Source organism: Trachemys scripta, chromosome 24 (genome assembly GCF_013100865.1).
Source record: "Trachemys scripta elegans isolate TJP31775 chromosome 24, CAS_Tse_1.0, whole genome shotgun sequence".
Lineage (NCBI taxonomy): Eukaryota > Metazoa > Chordata > Testudines > Emydidae > Trachemys > Trachemys scripta.
The window spans coordinates 7,831,722-7,852,045 of record NC_048321.1 but is presented as its reverse complement, the minus strand read 5'-3'; the positions used below and the strand labels follow the sequence as shown (position 1 = coordinate 7,852,045).

The 20,324-nt window shown below is 39.2% G+C and overlaps 1 protein-coding gene across 4 annotated transcripts; it reads right to left on the bottom strand.

Moving 5' to 3' along the window:
- Nucleotides 1-1,009: 1,009 nt before the first annotated feature.
- Nucleotides 1,010-18,707, bottom strand: ANP32E (acidic nuclear phosphoprotein 32 family member E). Of its 4 annotated transcripts, none has more exons than XM_034756435.1 (7): nucleotides 18,468-18,666; nucleotides 14,986-15,135; nucleotides 13,381-13,503; nucleotides 11,728-11,893; nucleotides 10,014-10,171; nucleotides 7,080-7,131; nucleotides 1,010-4,214 (listed from the first exon to the last, which is right to left on the bottom strand). In XM_034756435.1, the coding sequence occupies exons 1-7, from the start codon at nucleotides 18,519-18,521 to the stop codon at nucleotides 4,150-4,152; spliced, it is 768 nt and encodes a 255-aa protein (XP_034612326.1). In that variant the 5' UTR covers nucleotides 18,522-18,666; the 3' UTR covers nucleotides 1,010-4,149. The 4 variants fall into 4 exon arrangements, with proteins under 4 accessions (XP_034612326.1, XP_034612325.1, XP_034612327.1 ...); XM_034756434.1 differs by having other exon boundaries at nucleotides 1,010-4,217; nucleotides 10,014-10,168; XM_034756436.1 differs by lacking the exon at nucleotides 18,468-18,666 and adding an exon at nucleotides 17,213-17,357 and having other exon boundaries at nucleotides 1,010-4,217.
- Between the last annotated feature and the right edge of the window lie 1,617 nt (nucleotides 18,708-20,324).

Below are 20,324 nucleotides of genomic sequence, written 5' to 3'. Positions count from 1 at the left end.
TTTAAAGTCTTACCTGAAGGAGACCTCAATGTTTCTACATCAGAGCATAAGAGACTGAGCCAGAAATTTAGTTCCAAGAGATATCTAGCTAAACACTTTAAAAAAAAAGCAAGGTCCAAGCTCTTGACTATTCTCCCACTATCGATTTTACTTCACAAAATTAAACCAGATTTGTCTATTTACTGTCATTGAATTGCATCAGTTTATGGAGAAGGCAGGCAGTGCTAGCACTTGCACACTCATTTCTGCATTGAGTTTATGGGGGAAAGCATTTCAATTCTCTTGACATCATTTTAGGTTTATATACAGGTGTCAAAAATATCTCAGTGCACAGAACTCACAGCAACAAAATTCAAGAACTAAATTTCTTGGTAAAATGAGGGCTAAGCTTAGGAAAATACAATTCTACCGAAAGTTATTTAATTAGAAGTTTCTTTTAGGAAGCCAGTAAGAATCTGGGGGGTCGGTTACTTAGAGTGTAAGGTCTTTGGGACAGTGACGGTATGGCATGTAGCAAATAGGACCTTGGTCTGTAGGAGCTACTGCAATGTAAATAAATATCAAAACCTGTTAACAAGTTCACTTTAAAAAAACAACAGCATGTCAGTCTACTGTCTTCTTGGAATCATCGTTTCACAATTGTAGTTACTTGTTTCTCTGAAATATGGAATTAAAAATGCTATTGTGAAAAGTGATATATAAGAGCTAGGTATTACTGTATTATACAAGGCAGAATTGATTCCCTCCCGCCCCCCAACGACAACCCGACTGACATATGAACAACACTTAATGTATTTTAAAACTTGAGGGAAGTGCTATTACTTCAATGATAAAGTTACAAGGACAGGTAGTTGCGGTTACAAAAAAGTACAGTGTAAGTTTCCATTAACTGAGAACAATACTAGGAAATAGCAAATACTGCTTATTCCTTTGATACAAACAAAAAATGCAGCTATTGCATGGAAGCTATATGCTAGAAAATTAATCCAATACAACAATACATTTTCAATTTATTTGAAATAATTCAGTTTGAAAATCTTTAATTTAAAATTTACAGCACACCGGGAAAGAAACATTTTGTTACAACTAAAAGTCATCAGAAGAGTGCTGCAGGGTTTTTTTTTGTTTTGTTTTATTTAACACTGTCATGGCTTTATTCAAAACACAGTTGCACAAAATCAATTACTTCAAAGTTTTTAAGGAAAGGGTTGATAAGGAACTGAACACACTATATACATACTGCCATACAAAGAGCATTAAAATAGGACAAAAACCTCTACAAAATATAAAACCCACCCTTACATATTTGCATGAAAAGACCACCCACCAAGCAAAAAAATTTTAAAAGTTATCTGGAGGCTCTATGTGTTACCTTAAAAAAAAGCTGTACTATCTTGGTTACGTGTCAAGCTGACTGGAAAATGTGGGAACTATATTTAAAATGGTAACACCGTGGAAAAGACTATGTTACTTAGAAAGTCACAATTGCATGTGAGGCTCAGACTTTTGTCACCAGCAGCTGATGCACCACATTGTGAACTGTTTTAAAAAATGTAAGCCTGCATGTTTTATGGAAGGATCTACTAAACCCTCCAAAGATAATTAAATAGTTTAATCTTTATAACATTGGATGATTTAAGGCAGACTTGTTGACTGAAACAAGACTGCTGATAATTTTAGTAATTTCCATCAAATCTCTTAATTTCAGTTTAACTCTGTATTTAAGTACAATTTATGTATGCCTCAGTACAAGACAGTCTAGTATAACCTTTATATTGAGAGATTTTTAAGTACATATTTGTAAATAGGAAGGTTTTATCATTTGCTGAGACTAAAAAAGTTAACATTCAAAGAAACATATAGGGGGAAAACTTTGAGATAGTAAAGATGAATACAAAGCAACTGCATTGAACACAGCCTCCATGACAAAACAAGGGGTGTGCACTTAATTAAGTTTTTTAATTCATTTAATATTCATACAACAAACATGGGAACTTAGATTGTGGTTGCAAATGTTGTTTCACCAAGTACTTTTCTAGTGTCTTTACAGATATCCATTTAAAATTTTAACCCATTTAATCAATATATTTCCAAATCTTTTGCCAACTGCCTCATACATTCCATTCAAATGCCTTTAAAAGTTGGCTATGCTTTACAACCACATGAACTATGATTTAAGGCTCTATTAAGGAAGAAAACCAACAAGAAATTGGGCTTTGTGGACTTCTTTGCTCATGCGGTTTGTCTGAACTTGATTCAGGAATCATGTATCACATATAGGCTGTGTCTATACAAGCTAAGAGTGTGATTCTCAGTAGTTCAGCCACGGCATGACAATAGCATAGGCAGTAACAGTATGGTTTAGCAGTGCTGAGTACAAACCCACCTGAACCCTATGGGTACATACTCAGCACAGCTAAGTCATGCTGCCGTGCTAAATACTATTTATATTCATGCTAGCTCAATGAGAGCTAGCACAAGTAGGTGTATGCAAGCTGGAAACCACATCCTTAACTCATGTTGTAGATGTAGCCGTAAAGTCTGCCAGTGTGTGAAATGCCTTATTAAATATTTACAGGTAACTGTGCTATATGGGTGACTCCACTATACAGGTCCAGGAAATACCCCTGGTATCTTTCCACAGTTTAAATCGCAGTTACTGTCAGCCAAGAAAGATATATAATAAAAAAATAGAGTCTCTTGAATAAAGCTGTGTGTGATATTTGGTTGAGTATCTATTTGAAACAATGCAAGTTAGTGTTGCATTGAGATGCCTTGTTTGAAATCCAAATTACAACTGCAAAAGAGGAGTGCTGTGTCTCAACTTCTATTTCGCATTGGCTCAAATAGGAAGTGAGAGAGGCCATTGGGGCAGAATTTATTAAGATCTGCCAATCACAATTAACAGTCTGCCAGAGAAAAGCCTGGCCTGCACATCTTCTGCACTTGCAACTGACTACGTGAAGTAGAACAAGTTCCTGTAGCTTTCCAAGATAGAAAACTAAGAACTATTTACTGTTGAAATAGGGCCTTTAATGATTTAGCTGCAATCAGATACAAAAATTTAAAAAGTGACCTGCAAAGATGAGAGAATTGAGCTCACACTCATTTTTTGCCTTTTTATGCTTTATAAAGGCTTTAAATTTTTTTTTTTTTTTTAAGTTTAGAAGAGTGTTTGACGGGGATACCTGCTTGTTTTTACATTAGAAATTGAGGTCCTGTCTCACCTCAAAGACTGATAATTGGGGAACTAATGAAATGACAACATAACGAGCCAAGTGAATGAAAGTTAAGCAAGTAGCAGGGAAAAGGAGTTTTGGTTAGACTGTTAAAAACTTTGGATTGTTTTTTAGTTTGTTTGAAATACCTATTTAACTTCAATGACTAAACATTTTGAAGAAAGCCTTTGTTAAGGATGCCACATCTCCACCACTTCAATTAAAGCATGAGAGCTAATATACATCCTCAAACATATCCAACAAGTCCTCCAAGCACAGTTGAAATTCAGAACAAACAGGGAAAACTAGGCCTTAAACATGTTTAGGCCTTCCTCACAAGTAATAACATAGTAAAAGAGGGCATAAGCTTCCTTCCCTCCCCCCAAAGAAATAATTCACAGGTCACTTTTTTTTTTTTTAAAGTTAAAATAATCAAGTTGATTCCAAGTAGGACCTGTGGTCAGCTCAATTGGATATAACCAACTTTTCATTTGAAATAGACTGTTGACTTTATCACATTACAGCATCTTTGATTTCAGTTTATATATAACTTTAAAATCTTAAATGAAATTCACCATACTAAACCCATGTAAAAGTCTGTCTTTTTTAATTGTGGACTAATAATGACAAACACTGCAAGCTTGTATAAAACAAAAGAAGTCCAAATAAAATTCTAGGGGAAAACTTGACAATGGGTTCAGTGATTATAAGGTTGAAAGTTGTTTTCTACATATGTTCACTACCAGGCTACTACATCTTATTTGGAATGATAAAAAGGGCAAAAATAGTAAAACCACACCTTTCCTATAAAAAGTTAACATGTTATCTTCTGTAAGGACATCTATGGTACATGGAGACATACAGATCTGCATGATCACTATTGCGTATTCTGTAACTTAAAGAGTCTGGTCCTATTTATTTCTATAGTGACTTAATCATCCTCTTCCTCGCCCTCATCTTCAGGATCTCGTTTCCTCTTCTCCCCTTGGACACCCTCTGCTGAGAAAAAGAAGTTTGTATATATTTGATTACACTCAATTTAAACATCAAGAAATTAACATGTGTTGTGCTCTTAGCTATAAAAACTAGCAGACTACTTCAAATTATCTTTTTTCTTCTTATATGCACTCATTACTATACATCTTTATGCTACTGATGGATTTTTTGAAACAACCAGTTTCTTATTTATTCTGAGTAACTCAAGCGAGACATTAAGCTGAACACTCAAACTGTACATACATTTCATACTGGAAACAGATTATTCTTCAATATGATGTACATCTGAATCCTTTCATGTCTAGACTGTAAGTTACCGCATATACTCGTTCATAAGCTGAATATTTTTGGTAAAAAAAGTGATGCATTAAAGAGCCGGGGTTGGCGTATAAATGGATCTACACCAAAATTTGATGATTTTAAACTCTATGGAATCATTGAATTGAATATCTAATACATTGTTGTTTTGTTTGCCTGGAGCATCTGCAGGTATGGAGCCCCTCAGCTTCCTGGGGCCACGGTTTGCTGTTCCCAGCCAATGGGCGCCACTTCCCACAACTCCCATTGGCTGGGAACAGCAAACCGTGGCCACTGGGAGCTAAGGGGCTCCGTGCCTGTGAACACTCCAGGTAAACAAAATGTCCAGGCCCGCTAGCGGCTTACCCAAATGGGCAAGGAGCCACAGTTTGCCAACCCCTGAAATACAGGGTCGGCTTATGAAAGGGTTTTTGCTATTTTTACCTATCCATCTTGGGGGGTCCACTTATAAACGAACGGGCTAATGAACGAGAATATACGGTATAATATATTCAGTAAACCAGATTATATAGAGATTTAAAATGGAGAGAAGACACGTTTAACCTGATTTTGCTTTTACTAACCTACTTTTCTTAATTTTCAACAGTTTCATATAGGAAATGTGGCAATAATTAATCCAAGTGGCCTATTATGCACTCTTGTGGCCAAAATATGAAATGCAATTTAAAAAAAATTAAGATTTGACATTCTCAGGCAATCATTTTCTGGCCATTTAAACATCCTCACTGACTGCTTTACTGTCACGGTGAATAAGACGAAGTGGATTGTTAACACCTTGAATGTGTCTTGAATGTCCCTTGAAATGTACATTAACTACTTATACTAAACAATCTGTTCCATCTTGTATTTAGCTGTGACACTCTGAGTATGTTTTCCAGACCTGAAGAGCTCTGGGTAAGCTTGAAAACTCATCTCTCTCACCAACAGAAGTTGATCCAATACAAGATATTACCTCACCCACCTTTCTCTAATATCCTGGGACCAACATGGCTACGACACTGCATAGTTCAATATCGGTGATTTTAAAATCCAGATTACAAATCTCCAAAGAGGTATTCAGTTAAACCAAGCGTGTAGAACAAAAGTCTACTAATGCACTCAAGCATGTGTCTACTAGTCTACATTTAATATAGAAATTGGCTTCAAAGGGCTACACAAAAACTCTTTTCACCCTGTAAATCTCTCTAAATCTGGCCAGTCCTTACTGAAAATGAGCAGAACCACATAAGTAACTCACCCAACCCATCACAGTATGTAGATGTTTACTACACAGTAGCAGGATTACACTACTGCCACTAACAGAACAATTATTATTATTAATCTAGTATTCAAAAACATGCTGGGCATTTTATAAACATATAAACAGACACTCTAAAGGGAGGGAAGGGTATAATCCAAAGTTTTCCTTTTTTGCACGTTTTTTTTTTTGCCACCACTTTTGTATATTTGCCATTTGATTGGCAGTTTGTTTGTAGCCTTTGCCTATTAAGTGTAAGGCTTACCCAATTTCTCGTTGATTCTTTTCATACTTATTGTATGCATGAATATACAGAAGTATCCCATTGGTACCATGCAAAGAGAACTCAATATTCTCAGACAGAGTTTAAGATCATTCCCTCTAACAATAGGACATGCCACTATTCCTTGATACTAGCAATACACTTCGTACCAATATATTCTCCAAGTAGGATGAATTTCCTTTATTTTTGTTAGTTACCAGGCAGCTCGTCACTTTGCTTGTTTATATTCTCAACGTTCTTAGGTCTCAAGATTAAGTCAAACAGAACTCTTTTCCCTCAGACATCTATTTCCAAGCCTTTGTCTATATTTATAGGAACTACATAAGACAGTAATGTATGGAATTTCACTTAAACTCTTTAAGAAGCTACTGAAAGAGACTAGTTGGATTTTTTCCCCCATCTAATGGGAATGCAGCCCTTAAACAGGACATTGGTTTTTGTTTTTTCTTAAATGACACCTTCTTAAAATATTTTATGCAGATGCCATGGGGGTGGGAGGGGTCGGAGGGCTTTGCAAGGGATCCCAAAAGTGCTGCTTTTAAGCCCTAACCAGGGAATTCAGACACTTCTGATGCATTATTAATTAACCTCTTTTAAACCTGCGATAAATGAAGTTTACAAAGTTCATGCAACAGCCCCACCTTAGGAAGTTAGATTTCTGTAGCTCCCTTGGCAACTTTCTCCTTATACGCTTCAGGACACTAAAATATTTCTATAAAAATGCTTAGAAAATTGTTTTTGTTCACTTTCACTCAAAAGTTAAGTGTTAAGATATACTGGTTAAGGGAGAAGAGATAGCTGAGCAGCCGTGCATTGCTTCATATGCTAAATGCCTAACTTTTGAAATCTTTCATAACCCCATATCAGGATACCTTCTTTCCCTGTGTTTACATACCTTCAAACAGACCAGCTAGACAGACATAATTTATACTAAATGGACTGCTAGTCTCAACCTCCTAAATTACAGAAGTTGAAAGAATCAATTCAGAAAGGTTCTGAAACATGCTACTTTCACAGTGAAACTTACCTTCTTCCTCATCACCTCTTTCTTCAACATAGTCATCGTCATCTTCTTCATCCTTCACAATATGAAATATTTAATCAGATTTTTAAAAATTGCAGTATACCTAGGGTTAGTTTAAGCAGCCTATACTTTAGAGAAAACTGAACAAAGAACTTATTCTGTTTAGTGATCACATTCTGTATTTACTTTCTTTCAGTTTATTACTATACAGCTGTATGAAGACAGGAGGCCAAATTCTTCTCTATATTGCACTTAACTGGGTTGCACAGATATATAAAATCAGAATTTGGCCTGTAGTCTGAGTTTTTTCGTTACTTCCCACTTATCAGTCCTTTGTGATGCCACCAGGAACTTCCTTAATGTGTCATTTTGTAAGACAGTACAACGAATGAGCTTTTATCAAAATGTTACAGAAATAGAGGATTGTGAAAAATATGGAGAAATTACGGCAGCAAGAAAAGATGAACTAGGAACAGATCTAATTTTTTGCTACTAATGTCAATAAAAAAATACAGTAAATGTCAGAGTTGTTTATAAACAATGAGAAGCAAGTTGCTCTTTCAGATTTGCAGTTGGCAAACTGGCTTAAATTGGACCAACTTGTTACTGCAAACCCCAGACAAGATCACACAACGTTGTGAGATCTCTGCAGTACAGCAAGATTCGATGAAAAACTGAACCTTATTTACTAAAGCAGTAACTGCTAATGTTATACACATTAATTACATTACACCATCTGGTAAAAATTTGAAGGCATTACAGTTAAAATTGTATCTATAATTTTGTCTTTAAACACAAAACAAATTTAAGACAGGCTCTTGCTGAATTTATAAGGGAAGCTTTGAATTAGACTGCTTATTTCAAGGTCTGGTTTAAATGGCATATAATTTGGCTGATTCTAGCCCTCATTTATGCTTTCCAAAATATGATAAAAATCTGACCAGCTTGGACTTCCCGAACTGCATGCTCAATATAGGCCACTATCAGTAGCAAATAAAAAGCATCCTCACTATCTAGCTCTGTTGTGCTACCATGGTTTCCAACTCCTCTAAAGCCCTTTTTAATGCATGCTGTAATTCCTTGTCGCCCAAAAGCAACTGTATAGAGAAGCTACTGACTCATTGAAGATTTTAACATTGAAGAATTTCTGTTCTCATTCCAAACCCTTGTTTGTCCATTCTTCAGAGGAATTTCCAAAAGGTTCTTACTCAACTCCTCAAATCAAATGTAGTTCTACCTTCTGGTAGTGACTTTCAGCGATCACCTCCTCAAAACCTTTTATCAGAGCATTGAGATTACAGAATTCTGCAAGACTATACAAAGCACTGAAAGTTCTATAAACACTTCATTATGATTAATAAAATGAAGACCACCAAAGAACAGGGGTTCTCAAACTGTGGTGCATGTATCACTGGTGGTACATGCACAACAGTCATGTGGAATGCAGGTTGGTTTGAAGAATAATATAGGTTGAACCTCTCTAGTCCGGCACCCTTGGGACCTGACCAGTAACTTATCAGAGAATTTGCCGAACGACGGGAGGTCAATATTGTAGCAAACGAGTCTCTCTTTATTTTTATCGCAACGAGGCGAATAAACGGAACAACACTTGTGATGCTGCCTAGCCAAGGCTTACCAGCTCTCTTCATAACAAAGTGTTAGTATTGTTACACAGTTTTACTGTATTGGTACAAGGAAATAAATAGATAAAGCATAAAAAATACAAAATAAAATCATGCCGGACCGAGTGTGCCGAACTAGAAAGATTCAACCTGTATTAAAATAAGAATCTGTTATAACTACACTGAAAAATTATGAAGGTGGTATTCCAAATACTTTTGGTTCTAAATGTGGTACAGAAGGTCTCAAGAGTGTGAGAACTGCTGCTATACAGAAACAAAAATAAATACACTTCCTCCATACAAAAAAAACAGGTTAAGTGTCTAGCTGTCAGAGACAGGATTCCTGTGTTTTATTGCTAACTGCCACTGATTCATGTAGCCATGATTAGGTCACCTCACTTCTTCCTGCGCTTAGTTCACACATCTAAACTTACCAGCCTCTCTCAATAAGCTTGTGTTAGTGAATGTTTGTAAAGGTCTCTGCGATCCTTGAATTAAGGTGGTAATTTTGATACTAGCTTTGCAGAAGTGCTGAGAGGAGTTACAGATGAACCAAGGGGATAAAAATTCCACCCCATGTAAAATAGGATTAGTTACAAAAAGCTTGATTCCGCCCCCATGTTTAATTTTAATGTTACTCAGATAAAGAAGCATTGACTATTATTGTTGCTACTGTAGACTACCTAGTCAAAAACAAGGATATCTTCTTCACTTTGTCTATAAAAAAAAAGTTACCTACTTTACTCCAAAAAATATTCTAATCTGACAGTTTAGTTGGTAGTAGTGTACAATTTCAACATGGGGGAGGGGAGAGAGGGTCTTGATTTTTCTAGCTTACAGAAATTGCAGACATTTTTCATTTTAGGTGGTGGGATGAAAGTTTAGAAAAATCAAAGCCATATTCTTAAGAGACATGCAGAGATATTTAGTTGATAGGCAACATTCATGCTCAACTAAGTACACCGGACCCTCACTAGAACGTGTGTCTATATAGCGCGAATTCGCATATAATGCGGTCGCGGCCATGGATCCCAAATTTAATTACTTTAATCGCAATTCATTTTAACGCGGTACCATGCATGGATCCCAAATCCCGTGTTCTAGCGAGGGTCCAGTGTACTTCAGAGAAAGAACTTTATCAGCAAAATCTAAAGTGGTCTGTTGCTTTACATAAATCTAGCATTGTATAAGAATCAGTTTCTACAAAACGCACTTGTGTTTAGCCATATAGCCTCATGAAAATCCTAAATCCCAGAAACAGAGTTTGTGAAATTAAAACTTCTTGGACTGAATAGCTGAAAAAGTATAAATTTACCTGAATCTCCTCTTTCATCAGATATGAAAGGCCCACTTCCTCCTCCTCTTCTTCACCCTCCCCCAAATCTGAACCTCCATCATCTTCATCATCATCCTCTTCATACTCTCCTGGTGGACCAGCTTCATCCTCATCTTCATCCTCATCCTCATCTCCTTCTGAAAGAAAGGAAATAGTTCCATATATCCTTGCTTAAAACTTGATGATTTGTTCATAAACTCATCTTACATGCTTCCCAAAAACCTAAGACAACTCAGTTAAGAGGTCTTCTCTGGAAATTTTAAAAAATGGACATCATCCTGGAGAAAAGAGACTATTTAAAATATATGAAGACTATAAATGTATAAAACATAACTTAACAAGCACTTAGATACCAAGGGTGATAGGACAAGGTTTTTGATTTTACAAGTGACTCTTCTGCAGATCCCTAAGCCTGCAGCGATCCTCAGAGAAGTCAGAGGAAAAGGGGGAGGAGGGGTGTCTGCTGCACGGAGTCACTTGTAGATCAAGGTCTAAAATTTAAAAGGACAGCCAGCTTAACACAATAATCTTGACTGAATTTTATTTCCTATTAGTTCCAGGAAACACCTACAGTTTAGAGAAGAGATCTAATTTTTATTTTGTACATTTGCAGCAGCACATAGCCACTCTGACAGTTTCTCTCAAATAGGCAGTTTTGCATAGGGTATTTTATGCAGCTACAGGAAAGACATTTTAAATGCAAGTGTGAACCACAAAGGCTGGCAGGTGGAATTTAAGGACAGGTTTAGTATCAAACTATTTTTTAAACTTTTTTTTAAATTTACTAAATTTCTGGTTGATGTCTATTAAGAGATTTTCAGATACTATTAGGTTTACTTATCTTTTGTTTACACTTTCAAAATAGAGCATTTGACACATTTAGCTTCTCTTTGGTGACATTCTCTTAAAGCACACAACTCAGATTTAAGTATGAGGGCAGATCTAATTTAAAGCGAAGTACAATCCACCAGAATAGCAGCATGGAGACACTCATGGACAGCTCTATGTGAAACAAACATTTCAGATGTCTTTCATAACTCTTTGGATCATGATCACTAAAGCTAACAGTATTTAAAGAAAGGCTTGCATTGAAATCAATGCAGAAATTGTAATAACTTTGCACTTCTACAGAGCCTTCCATCTAATTTCAGAACCATTTATAAACAAACATGAATGAATTAGCCCTCAATAGCAACGAAGAAGGTGGTATCCCTATTTTAGCAATAAGGAAAACCGATGCTTGAGGTCACAAGGGGATTCCAATACTAGCTCTGCCACAGGCCTCCTGTTCATTGACTCCCACTCTTGTGATACAAGTATGCTTACTGAAATATAATTTCCACATAGATCAGATACGAAGTGAGAAAACCCTCCTCAAAACAGCTTTAACAAAATGGATGACCACTAGCTCGCTTACTTATTACTTTTAATGTAATCATATCTTTGCTCAAGTACAAGCCTCTCTCATCTAACAAGAATTGCAAAACATTCTTGACTATGTTCTGAGTGCAGTTCTTCCTATTATAACTCAGCATAAGCATCATTTGAATGAGTGAATGCTACAGATCTATACTGCAAAAATGTAGCTTATGTTATTGTGCTACTAAAGTCAGTCACTCTAGTCTCAACTTTAGATATTGATAATGTAAAGTATATTTTTAGTTATTAGCTATAGCACATTTAGAAAAATTACCCTCATCTTCCTCCTCTTCTGAGTCAGGTGCCTCGTTATCTTCCTGATCAAATCCATCTAGGTATGTGATTTGGTGAAGCAGCTCAAAAACGCTTTCTCTGTAATCCTCCAGGTTTGTGATCTCACAATTGAACAAGTCGAGACTCTTCAAGTTTTTAAGATTTTGCTGAAAATGAAGAATTAAGAGTACTCATCTTTTTCTTCCAGTTAACACACAGTAACTACTTGGTACCTTGAACCTTTGTGAAGTTGCAAGTCTTAGCCTAAACATAATAGGCTGTGTACTCAGCTACACAATTTACTTTGTAGTCACCATCTTGGTCCTCCATTCTCTGCAATGACTCCCCTTTTTTTATATTATATACATATATATACATATATATACACACACACAGAGTTCAGTATAAAGTCTCTGTTCTGATAATTAAAAAAGCCCCCCATAAGGTCACTAAGATATCACTTGTCCCTCTGCATCCATGAGCTTTCTTAACAGCTATCTTCCACGAGAAGAGTGAAACTATTCAGGAGGTGGCTTGCAAAGGCAGAAGAGAGAACTTAAGACAGACACTGGACCTACTTTGTGGAACTTACCCCTCATTTCTACACAAATACAAAACTACTCACGCACACAAGCCAATCCCTAGGAGCTAATCAACCTATTTCTCCTATAAATGTGGAAGAAATAAAGGTGGGTTCCCCCCTCCCCGTTTTTTTAGATACCCAAGAGTGGCTCCGATCCTGCAATTAAAGGGGTCATTACATTAAAACACACTACAGAACTTGTAGTGCTCCATGGAAGAGTCTATAACACCAGCTGGCGTGCAGCAAGCTGGGGTACACCTAACAGAGCTTGCAGATAACCTTAAAAAGAGTTCTAGTACAAGTGACTCCCAAACTTTTCCCATACTGCAGAACATCTCTTCAAAAAGATAGTGGGAGGTGTCCATGAAACTCTCAGTCACTTAACATTCTTGTAGCAACTATAATTGCTTACATAGAAAAGTTACTAGGCAAGTAATTATTGTATTTTTAGTTTATTTTGGTGTATTTTAGCAACTGAAAGCCAAGGAGGATCAGCAATATATAGATAGCCAGCACTACATGGACTATAGACCAGTTTGACAACCTCTGATCTGGTCTATGCCCCGGCTAACACAGGATAGCTTCCGATAGTAAATTTTCAAATGCTATCTTGATTGAACTATGGGAGATGAATTTATTACAGCAGAGTTATTCAATACAGGACTGATTGGGATACTGACAAATTTAGAAAGAAAACACCCAAGCGTTACTTGAACTGGCAAAAAACCCTGAAGTATGGAAAAAGTAAACAATATTTTGCTCTCTGGATACCCCCTTTCAGTTTTGTTGAATCTATACACAGGCAGCTAAACCACCCAGTTCATTATTGTTTTGTATTTTACTGATCTCCTATGTAACACTAGCTTAAACCCCATTTATTGCATTTATTCATTGTACTTTTAAGGCATTCCTATTGTCAGCCACTTACAACCAATACTATTGTGTTCAATATTATGATCTCCTATTTTTTTTAACATTTGATACTTTTTTTTTAAAATTTAGAGAATTAACAGTGCCTTACAATTCTTTAAGAACCAAAACAAAACCAAAAAAAACCTACTTTATACTTACAAGGGCTTCCACAGTGCTAAGATCTTTGATTTTGTTGCCACTTAGATTTAGGTATGTGAGATTCGGACATTTTTCTGCCAGGACTTCCAGGCCTCCTGAAATGATGTTGTCACTCAATTCCAACTATTATACACAAAAATTGGATAATTAGATGGCTGGTTTCACTGCTGTCGAAATTAAGAGCTTCGATTTTATTATAACAATATTGAGGGGAGGGATACCCCAGTGGTTTGAGTATTGGGCTGCTAAACCCAGGGTTGCGAGTTCAATCCTTGAGGGGGCCATTCAGGAATCTGGGGCAAAAATCTGTCTGGGGATTGGTCCTGCTTTGAGCAGGGGGTTGGACTAGATGACCTCCTGAGGTCCCTTCCAACCCTGATATTCTAGGAACAATAAATGCATCACAAGACCACTTGACTTCCTATAAAACCCTCAGACAACTTACATAAAATAAAGTTTGCTTAAAAACAAAAGAACCTATATTGTTATGTGTACATATTTCCAAAGCCTAACACTTTACTTATTTCCACAGCACTTTACTATGTGCCTGGTCCAGATAATTCATTTAAGTTTCATACTTGGGTCCCCATCCTTCACTTTAAGTCTGTGTGGTCCCATTGACTACAACTGGACTATTCATACTTAGCAGTTAGTTTATCATATGCTTAAATTTTTTCAGGATTGGGACCTTACTTTTTAGCAGAAAGTGAAACCTGACATTAGATCCTTGTACAGGTTTTATTTAGACATAATGGGCAAAATCCTGGTTCCATTACTCATGGGTGAAACTCTCAGTTACTCCAATAGAACTGATGTTTCATCCTCTGGATGGGTTTTCACCTAATATATTTCATCTCCAGCCCCTCCCTCTCTCTTTCTATTCAACTACATGAAATATCTTTAACCTAATCATAAATTGTAATATTGTACTTTTGATCACTGCCTCAGACATTAATCGGTGCAAGTTACATGTGTTAATTGTCAATCTCTGTTTGAAAGACTACTTTGAAGTTTACAGAAATTACAAAGGATAATTTCTAATTTGAAGCAATTAGGTTCAGGATCTCAGATCTCATTTTTAAATTAGTTATGCACATGACAGAGTACACACATTAATGACCTTGTATGAATATTATCGGTGTATTTTATTAATAAAATAAATAATTAAAAGCCACAGCATCAATGGAAATGCTACTATCATGAGAAGGATATATCAGAAACTAATTTCTAGTGTTGAATAGATAAGCCACTTATTGTTCCAAGAGTTCTTGGACAAGAATAATTTGAACATAATTTAAAAATACCCACACCAATTTTAAATCTTGAAAAGTTTAAACCGGTATAATTTCACAGCCCTGCAAACACATTTTAGTAAGATACTTCAATATGACGCAAATGTGATTGTGAATACTGAAAGGGTACAAGAAGCTGTGTTAACCAAAGATTTTTACATAAAGAGGTGTATACATCTGGCAAAAGAGAACTGACTTTTAGTCTAGAGATACCAAGTATCAGATGGGTAGCTGTGTTAGTCTGTATCCACAAAAATGAGAAGTCCGGTGGCACCTTAAAGACTAACAGACTTTAAAGTCTAAAGATACATACCTTTCGGAGTTTACTTAAGGTGGGGAGTCTGGCCAGTGATGTCAGTTCTACATTGGCCATACTGAGAAACTCTAGCTCTTTAAATGACTCATTCAGGCCTTCAATTTCACCATTGCTGGATCGACAGTTATCAAGCACCAACTCTGTCACCTTCAAACAGAATATAAAGTCATTCTTAGGGTTAAAGAAGACCATTAAGCATGCTGAACTTTATCTAAACCAACAGCTTGAAGAGTTAACCAATTAAGACAACATGTTTTATTTTTCACTTAGGCAAAAACTGAAGTTATCAGAGGCCTACAGTCACCACAATTAACACTGCCAACCTACTAAAAAAGTACATAATTTAAACTTGCAGCAGTCGAGTTTGAAGCATGGTCATATAAAAAGGAATATATGTAAGAGGCAAACTTTAGCATGTAAATGGTCAGAAATATATGGCTTCAGACAACACAACCAAAATGATGCACGTGGGCCTTTATATGGATAGAAACATAGGAATTGCCAAACCAGATCAGATCAATGGTCCATCAAATAAAGTATCCTGTTTCAGATAAAGGACAGTACCAGATGCATCAGAGGAAGGTGCAAGGAACCCCATGCACACTGGACAATTAAGGAATAATATGCCATTAAAGGAAATACCATTACTTAAGTGGTTAGCTTATATCCAGAAGCATGAACGTTTAATATCCCCAAATTTTGTTAATTCTACTAATTTAACTGGATATTCTCATTACCCATAAAAGAACCTAATCCTTTCCCAAATCCTACTAAAGCTCTTTGCCTCAATATCTTGTGGCAGTGAGTTCCACAGGTTAATTATGCGTTAAAGTATTTCCTTCTATGTGTTTTAAATGTGTTACTCTATTTCACAGAATGTCTTATATTTACCCTTTCTCATAATAAGACTGCCTAATTAACCTTCTTTATACCATTTACTGTTTTGTATACCCCTCTTGTGGGTTATAACAGGCATGGGCACTACATTTCCCCACAAAACTCTGACATTTTAAATGTCCTACCTGGGGGGGGGGGGGGGGGGAGGATCCAGTCCAATATTAGTTAGTATGTAAAGTTCAGCTTTGAAATAAGGGTGGCTCTGAAGAACATCACACTTGTTGACTGACAACTTATTGGTCATTTTGGCGGATAACAGACAAATAAGAGGTACAAAATGTAGAGCCTTATTTCACATCACTACAGAGAGGGGAAAGTACAAGTGGCATCTTGGCTTTGGTCTTACTTTTGTCAGTTTGAGCTAAAGCCTCAACATTGTTTTAAATAAAATGTGTAGAGGTTTTTTCTGTAAAAACAAAAACAAACAAATCTTTTATAAAACATTGGAACTATTCTGTTGGGGCTACTCCAGTCTCTTCAGTTAAATGTTTATGCTAATCTAAATGCATATTTAGGCTTTTAGAAACATCTGGTCCAGAAATCATCAAAATATGTATTGTTTATTCAACTAATGTTTTTTATGCACTTCTACATTCACAGTAAATCAGGTCAATCTCTCAGCCTGGCACTAAGTAACAACACTTTCGGATATCAACCTATCTGGACTTTACTCTTGGGGCACCTAGACATACTGGTCAATAGCATTCTTACTGACCTAAATGCAAAAACATCTGCTGGAGCCACAAATCATTTGTTGGCTGAGTTCAACAGCAGGGAAGCGAAGACTGCAAGTTGATCACATAGCAGTCAATGAAATTACCATAGGAGATTAACTGTACCTCACCCCCCCCCCTAAAAAAGTAGAGTGCACCAAAATCCTTCCCAATGCAGAACACAATATATATAAATGAGTATGATCACCTGAAAATGACTGCATTAAACTTCTGTTAAATACTTTTGTTTGAAGTTCCAGACAATCTATAGGAACACACTTATCTATATACAATTGAATCTTACAATGTAAGCACACACCCTGGACTCCCCCATTTAAGAAGAGGTTCATTATGATTAGAATTGCTTTTATCTGCCTGAAGAGGAAATAAAACGTTAAGAAAAATATTTGACATGCAAGCTGCACATTGCAATGCACTTCAGGACTTTCATCCTACTTCGCTATACAAGAAACAAAAAAAGTTTCACTATAAGCAGGTTCCATTTCCACTGGACTTTTGTTTTGAAGTTCAGTTAGAGCGGCAGGGGCTGGCCTTCTCTGCAGCACTCTACACCTCCAGTCCACTCCCATCACAGAGTTACTTAGAGGAACTACCTGACTCTAGCTGCATGGCGGGCATAGAGACGCGAACCCTGTTGTACGTGACCTCGCAAAACCGAACCTTATTGCTTGGTGGGTGGAGGTACAAACGCGAAGCCTATCTTGTCTCTGATGACTGAGCAGGACCTAATAGCAATCGCCTTATCTGCCTTTAGCCATTAGGAAGGCCGGTTATAAGCAGTATGATTTCAAGGAAAAGAGAGGAGGGTGCCATTACCCCATCATGCGCTCACTGGGCAGAGCTGAAAACTCAGGGAAGGAAGGGGGTGGGAAGGAGAAAGAAGAGAATAAAAACGATGTAATTCAAAATAAACGGCTCCAAATGTCAGAAGAGAAAGAAGGGGGGGAAAGCATTTTACAAAGAGGTTTTACAAAAATTGCCTGCCTCTTGCAGATTACTGGAAAAGGACTGCAGGAAATCAGTCATGTACCCAGACAGTTCTAAAATGGATTCGGTGCAACTCTGACCTGTTTACAATATCCACGTAGTAGAAGTTAAAAATAAATAAGGCAAATCACGGCAGCGATGGCAACCAGAAGAGGGATCATAAAAGTTACGGATTCCAACGTGTTCATCAGCCCCAAAAAGCAGCTCTAGCTTGAAGGGTCGTAAAAAACCTCCCCAAAACCTACAGATACTGAAGCATGGTGGGTGACCCACATTTTCCCGTGCACAAGAGTTAAGTTAGCAGAGAAGGCGGGGAAAGGAGAAAGAAGTTCTCACTCTAAATCCAGCATTGACACCAAACGGGGAAACACCCTTAATTTCAATCGAGAACTAGCCTGCAAAAAGCTAAGAAGGGAGTCCCCCAAACGTGGGCGACCCCGATCCGCAGCTCCGAGAAGGGGCTGCCGGGGGAGAGTGTTAATTTCTACTCTCGGATCACCCCGAGGACCCTCTTAGACCGTGCCAATCGCCCGGGGCAGGGGGCCCATCCCAGGCACGGGCTGCCCCACTTGTCCAGCGCCGCGCTCGCTTTGCCGGGGCTGGACGCCCGGCCACGGGGTGGGAGTGGGGGGCAGGCGGAGAGGGCTGCGGAGACACCGCGGCGGTCTGCGGAACAGCCAGGGGTTACGCGGGTGCACAAGCCGCCTCCCCAGGAACCTTTCGAGGCTCGAGGCGGAGGGAAGGGGGGGGGACGCGGCGGCCTCGCAGCGCGGAGGCGCCCGGCCCCACGTGGCGGCTGCCCCCCGGGCGATGTATCAGCTGTTCAGCAATGGGGAGCCGGGGGGCGTCACGTCCCCTCACCTTCTCCGGGGCCCGATTCCTCAACTCCAGCGTGATGCGCTTCTTCATCTCCATCTCCCCCCCTCCCTGAGGCCCCCGCGCCGCGAGGGAGGGACGCGCCGCCGGGCCGACGCCGCTGTTGCAAATGGAGGCAAGAGTTGGGGCTCGAACTCCTCCAGCAGCCGCCCCACCCCCTCCCCTGGTACAAACACGCAGCTCCTGCCTCCTCAATGGCCGCTCGCGCACTGAGCCTCCATGACACGGCGCACGGGGCCCCCTCCCGGACGCCCCGCCTTCGCGGAAGCGTTGCCGCCCCGCCACCCATTGGCCCAGAAGGGCTCCACTTCGGGGCGAGGGGATTGGCTCCTCCGGACGCCCGTCAAAGTGCGCCTCTTTCGAGCCCCGCCCCGCGCGGCGCGGTGCTTTTCCTGTCTTTGTGGGCTTGGCGCGCGGCTAGCCCATGTGGTCTCCACCGCAGGGGTAGGGTCCTGCCTAGTGCACGCGTGTGCAGACAGCTGACGTAAGGGGTGCCTTGTGTATGGCCGTGGTACAGGTATGCGCGAAACTTGCAAGGCAAAACTGCATTAAATAAATATCTGTGCCCTCCTAGCTTGGGTACAAACTGGTTTCTGGCCCCAGTGCCCAAACTCCATTAGCTAAATTGAGACCATTTAGCACTTATTTTGTGTTCTACAAATCTAGGGTCAGGGCTGGGGCAGAGTGTTGGGATGCAGGAGAGGATGGGTGTGCTGGCTCTGGGAGGGGGCTTAGGGCTGGGGCTTGGCGTGCAGGAGGGGGTTTGGGGTGCTGGCTCTGGGAAGGGGTTGGGGGTTGGGGTACGGGCTCCTGCTAGGCTGCACTTACCTTTAAGGCAGGCTCCCTGCCTACCCCAAGCCCACGCCGCTCCTGGAAGGGGCCAACATTTTGTGATGATGTTCCTTTGGGAGAGCTGTGGCAAGCAACAAGAGGGTTTGCTCTCTGCCTTAATCTCTCTAACTAGAGTTAATTCTTGAGTCAGAATTGCTTTCTAGGAAATGGGTATTAGTGTTTGGGCTGAAATTCCTGAAACGGGATCGCCTATATGCTGTTTGTGATCATCTCTGTTCAAGGATGTATATAGTGTAAAATAAACAATTTGCACTAAGAATATACCCAGAATCCATATCACTGATTGTCCTGCATGCAATGTCCTGATATTTGCGACTGCCTTGCACACGGGCAACATAAGGACCTTAAAGCATCTTTTAAAAAGATTAACATATCTACGAGAAAGGTATTATTAGACACCTTTTACAGATGGGTAAATAAAGGCCTGGTCTACACTGGGGGGGATCGATCTAAGATCTAAGATATGCAACGAGAAAAGTCGACTTCAGCTACACTAATCTTAGATCGACTTAAAATTACTTCGCGTCCTCACGGCGCAGGATCGACGGCCGCGGCTCCCCCGTCAACTTTGCTTCCGCCTCTCACCGAGCTGGAGTTCAGCAGTTGATGGGAGAGCGATCGGGGATCGATTTATCGCGCCTTCACTACACGCGATAAATCAATCCCCGCTAGATCGATCGCTACCCGGCGGGTAGTGTAGATGTACCCAAAGGGATAAATACATCAACTTCTCCAAGCCCATGTAAGTCAGTGGTAGGACTGGGAACAGAATCCATGAGCCTTAATGGCTAGCCTCCCTGCTCTAACTACTACACAGTACACCACCTTAGAACACAATCATGTGTAAACAGAAGAACAGGAGTACTTGTGGCACCTTAGAGACTAACAAATGTATTAGAGCATAAGCTTTCGTGGACTACAGCCCACTTCTTCGGATGCATGCATGCATGGCTGTAGTCCACGAAAGCTTATGCTCTAATAAATTTGTTA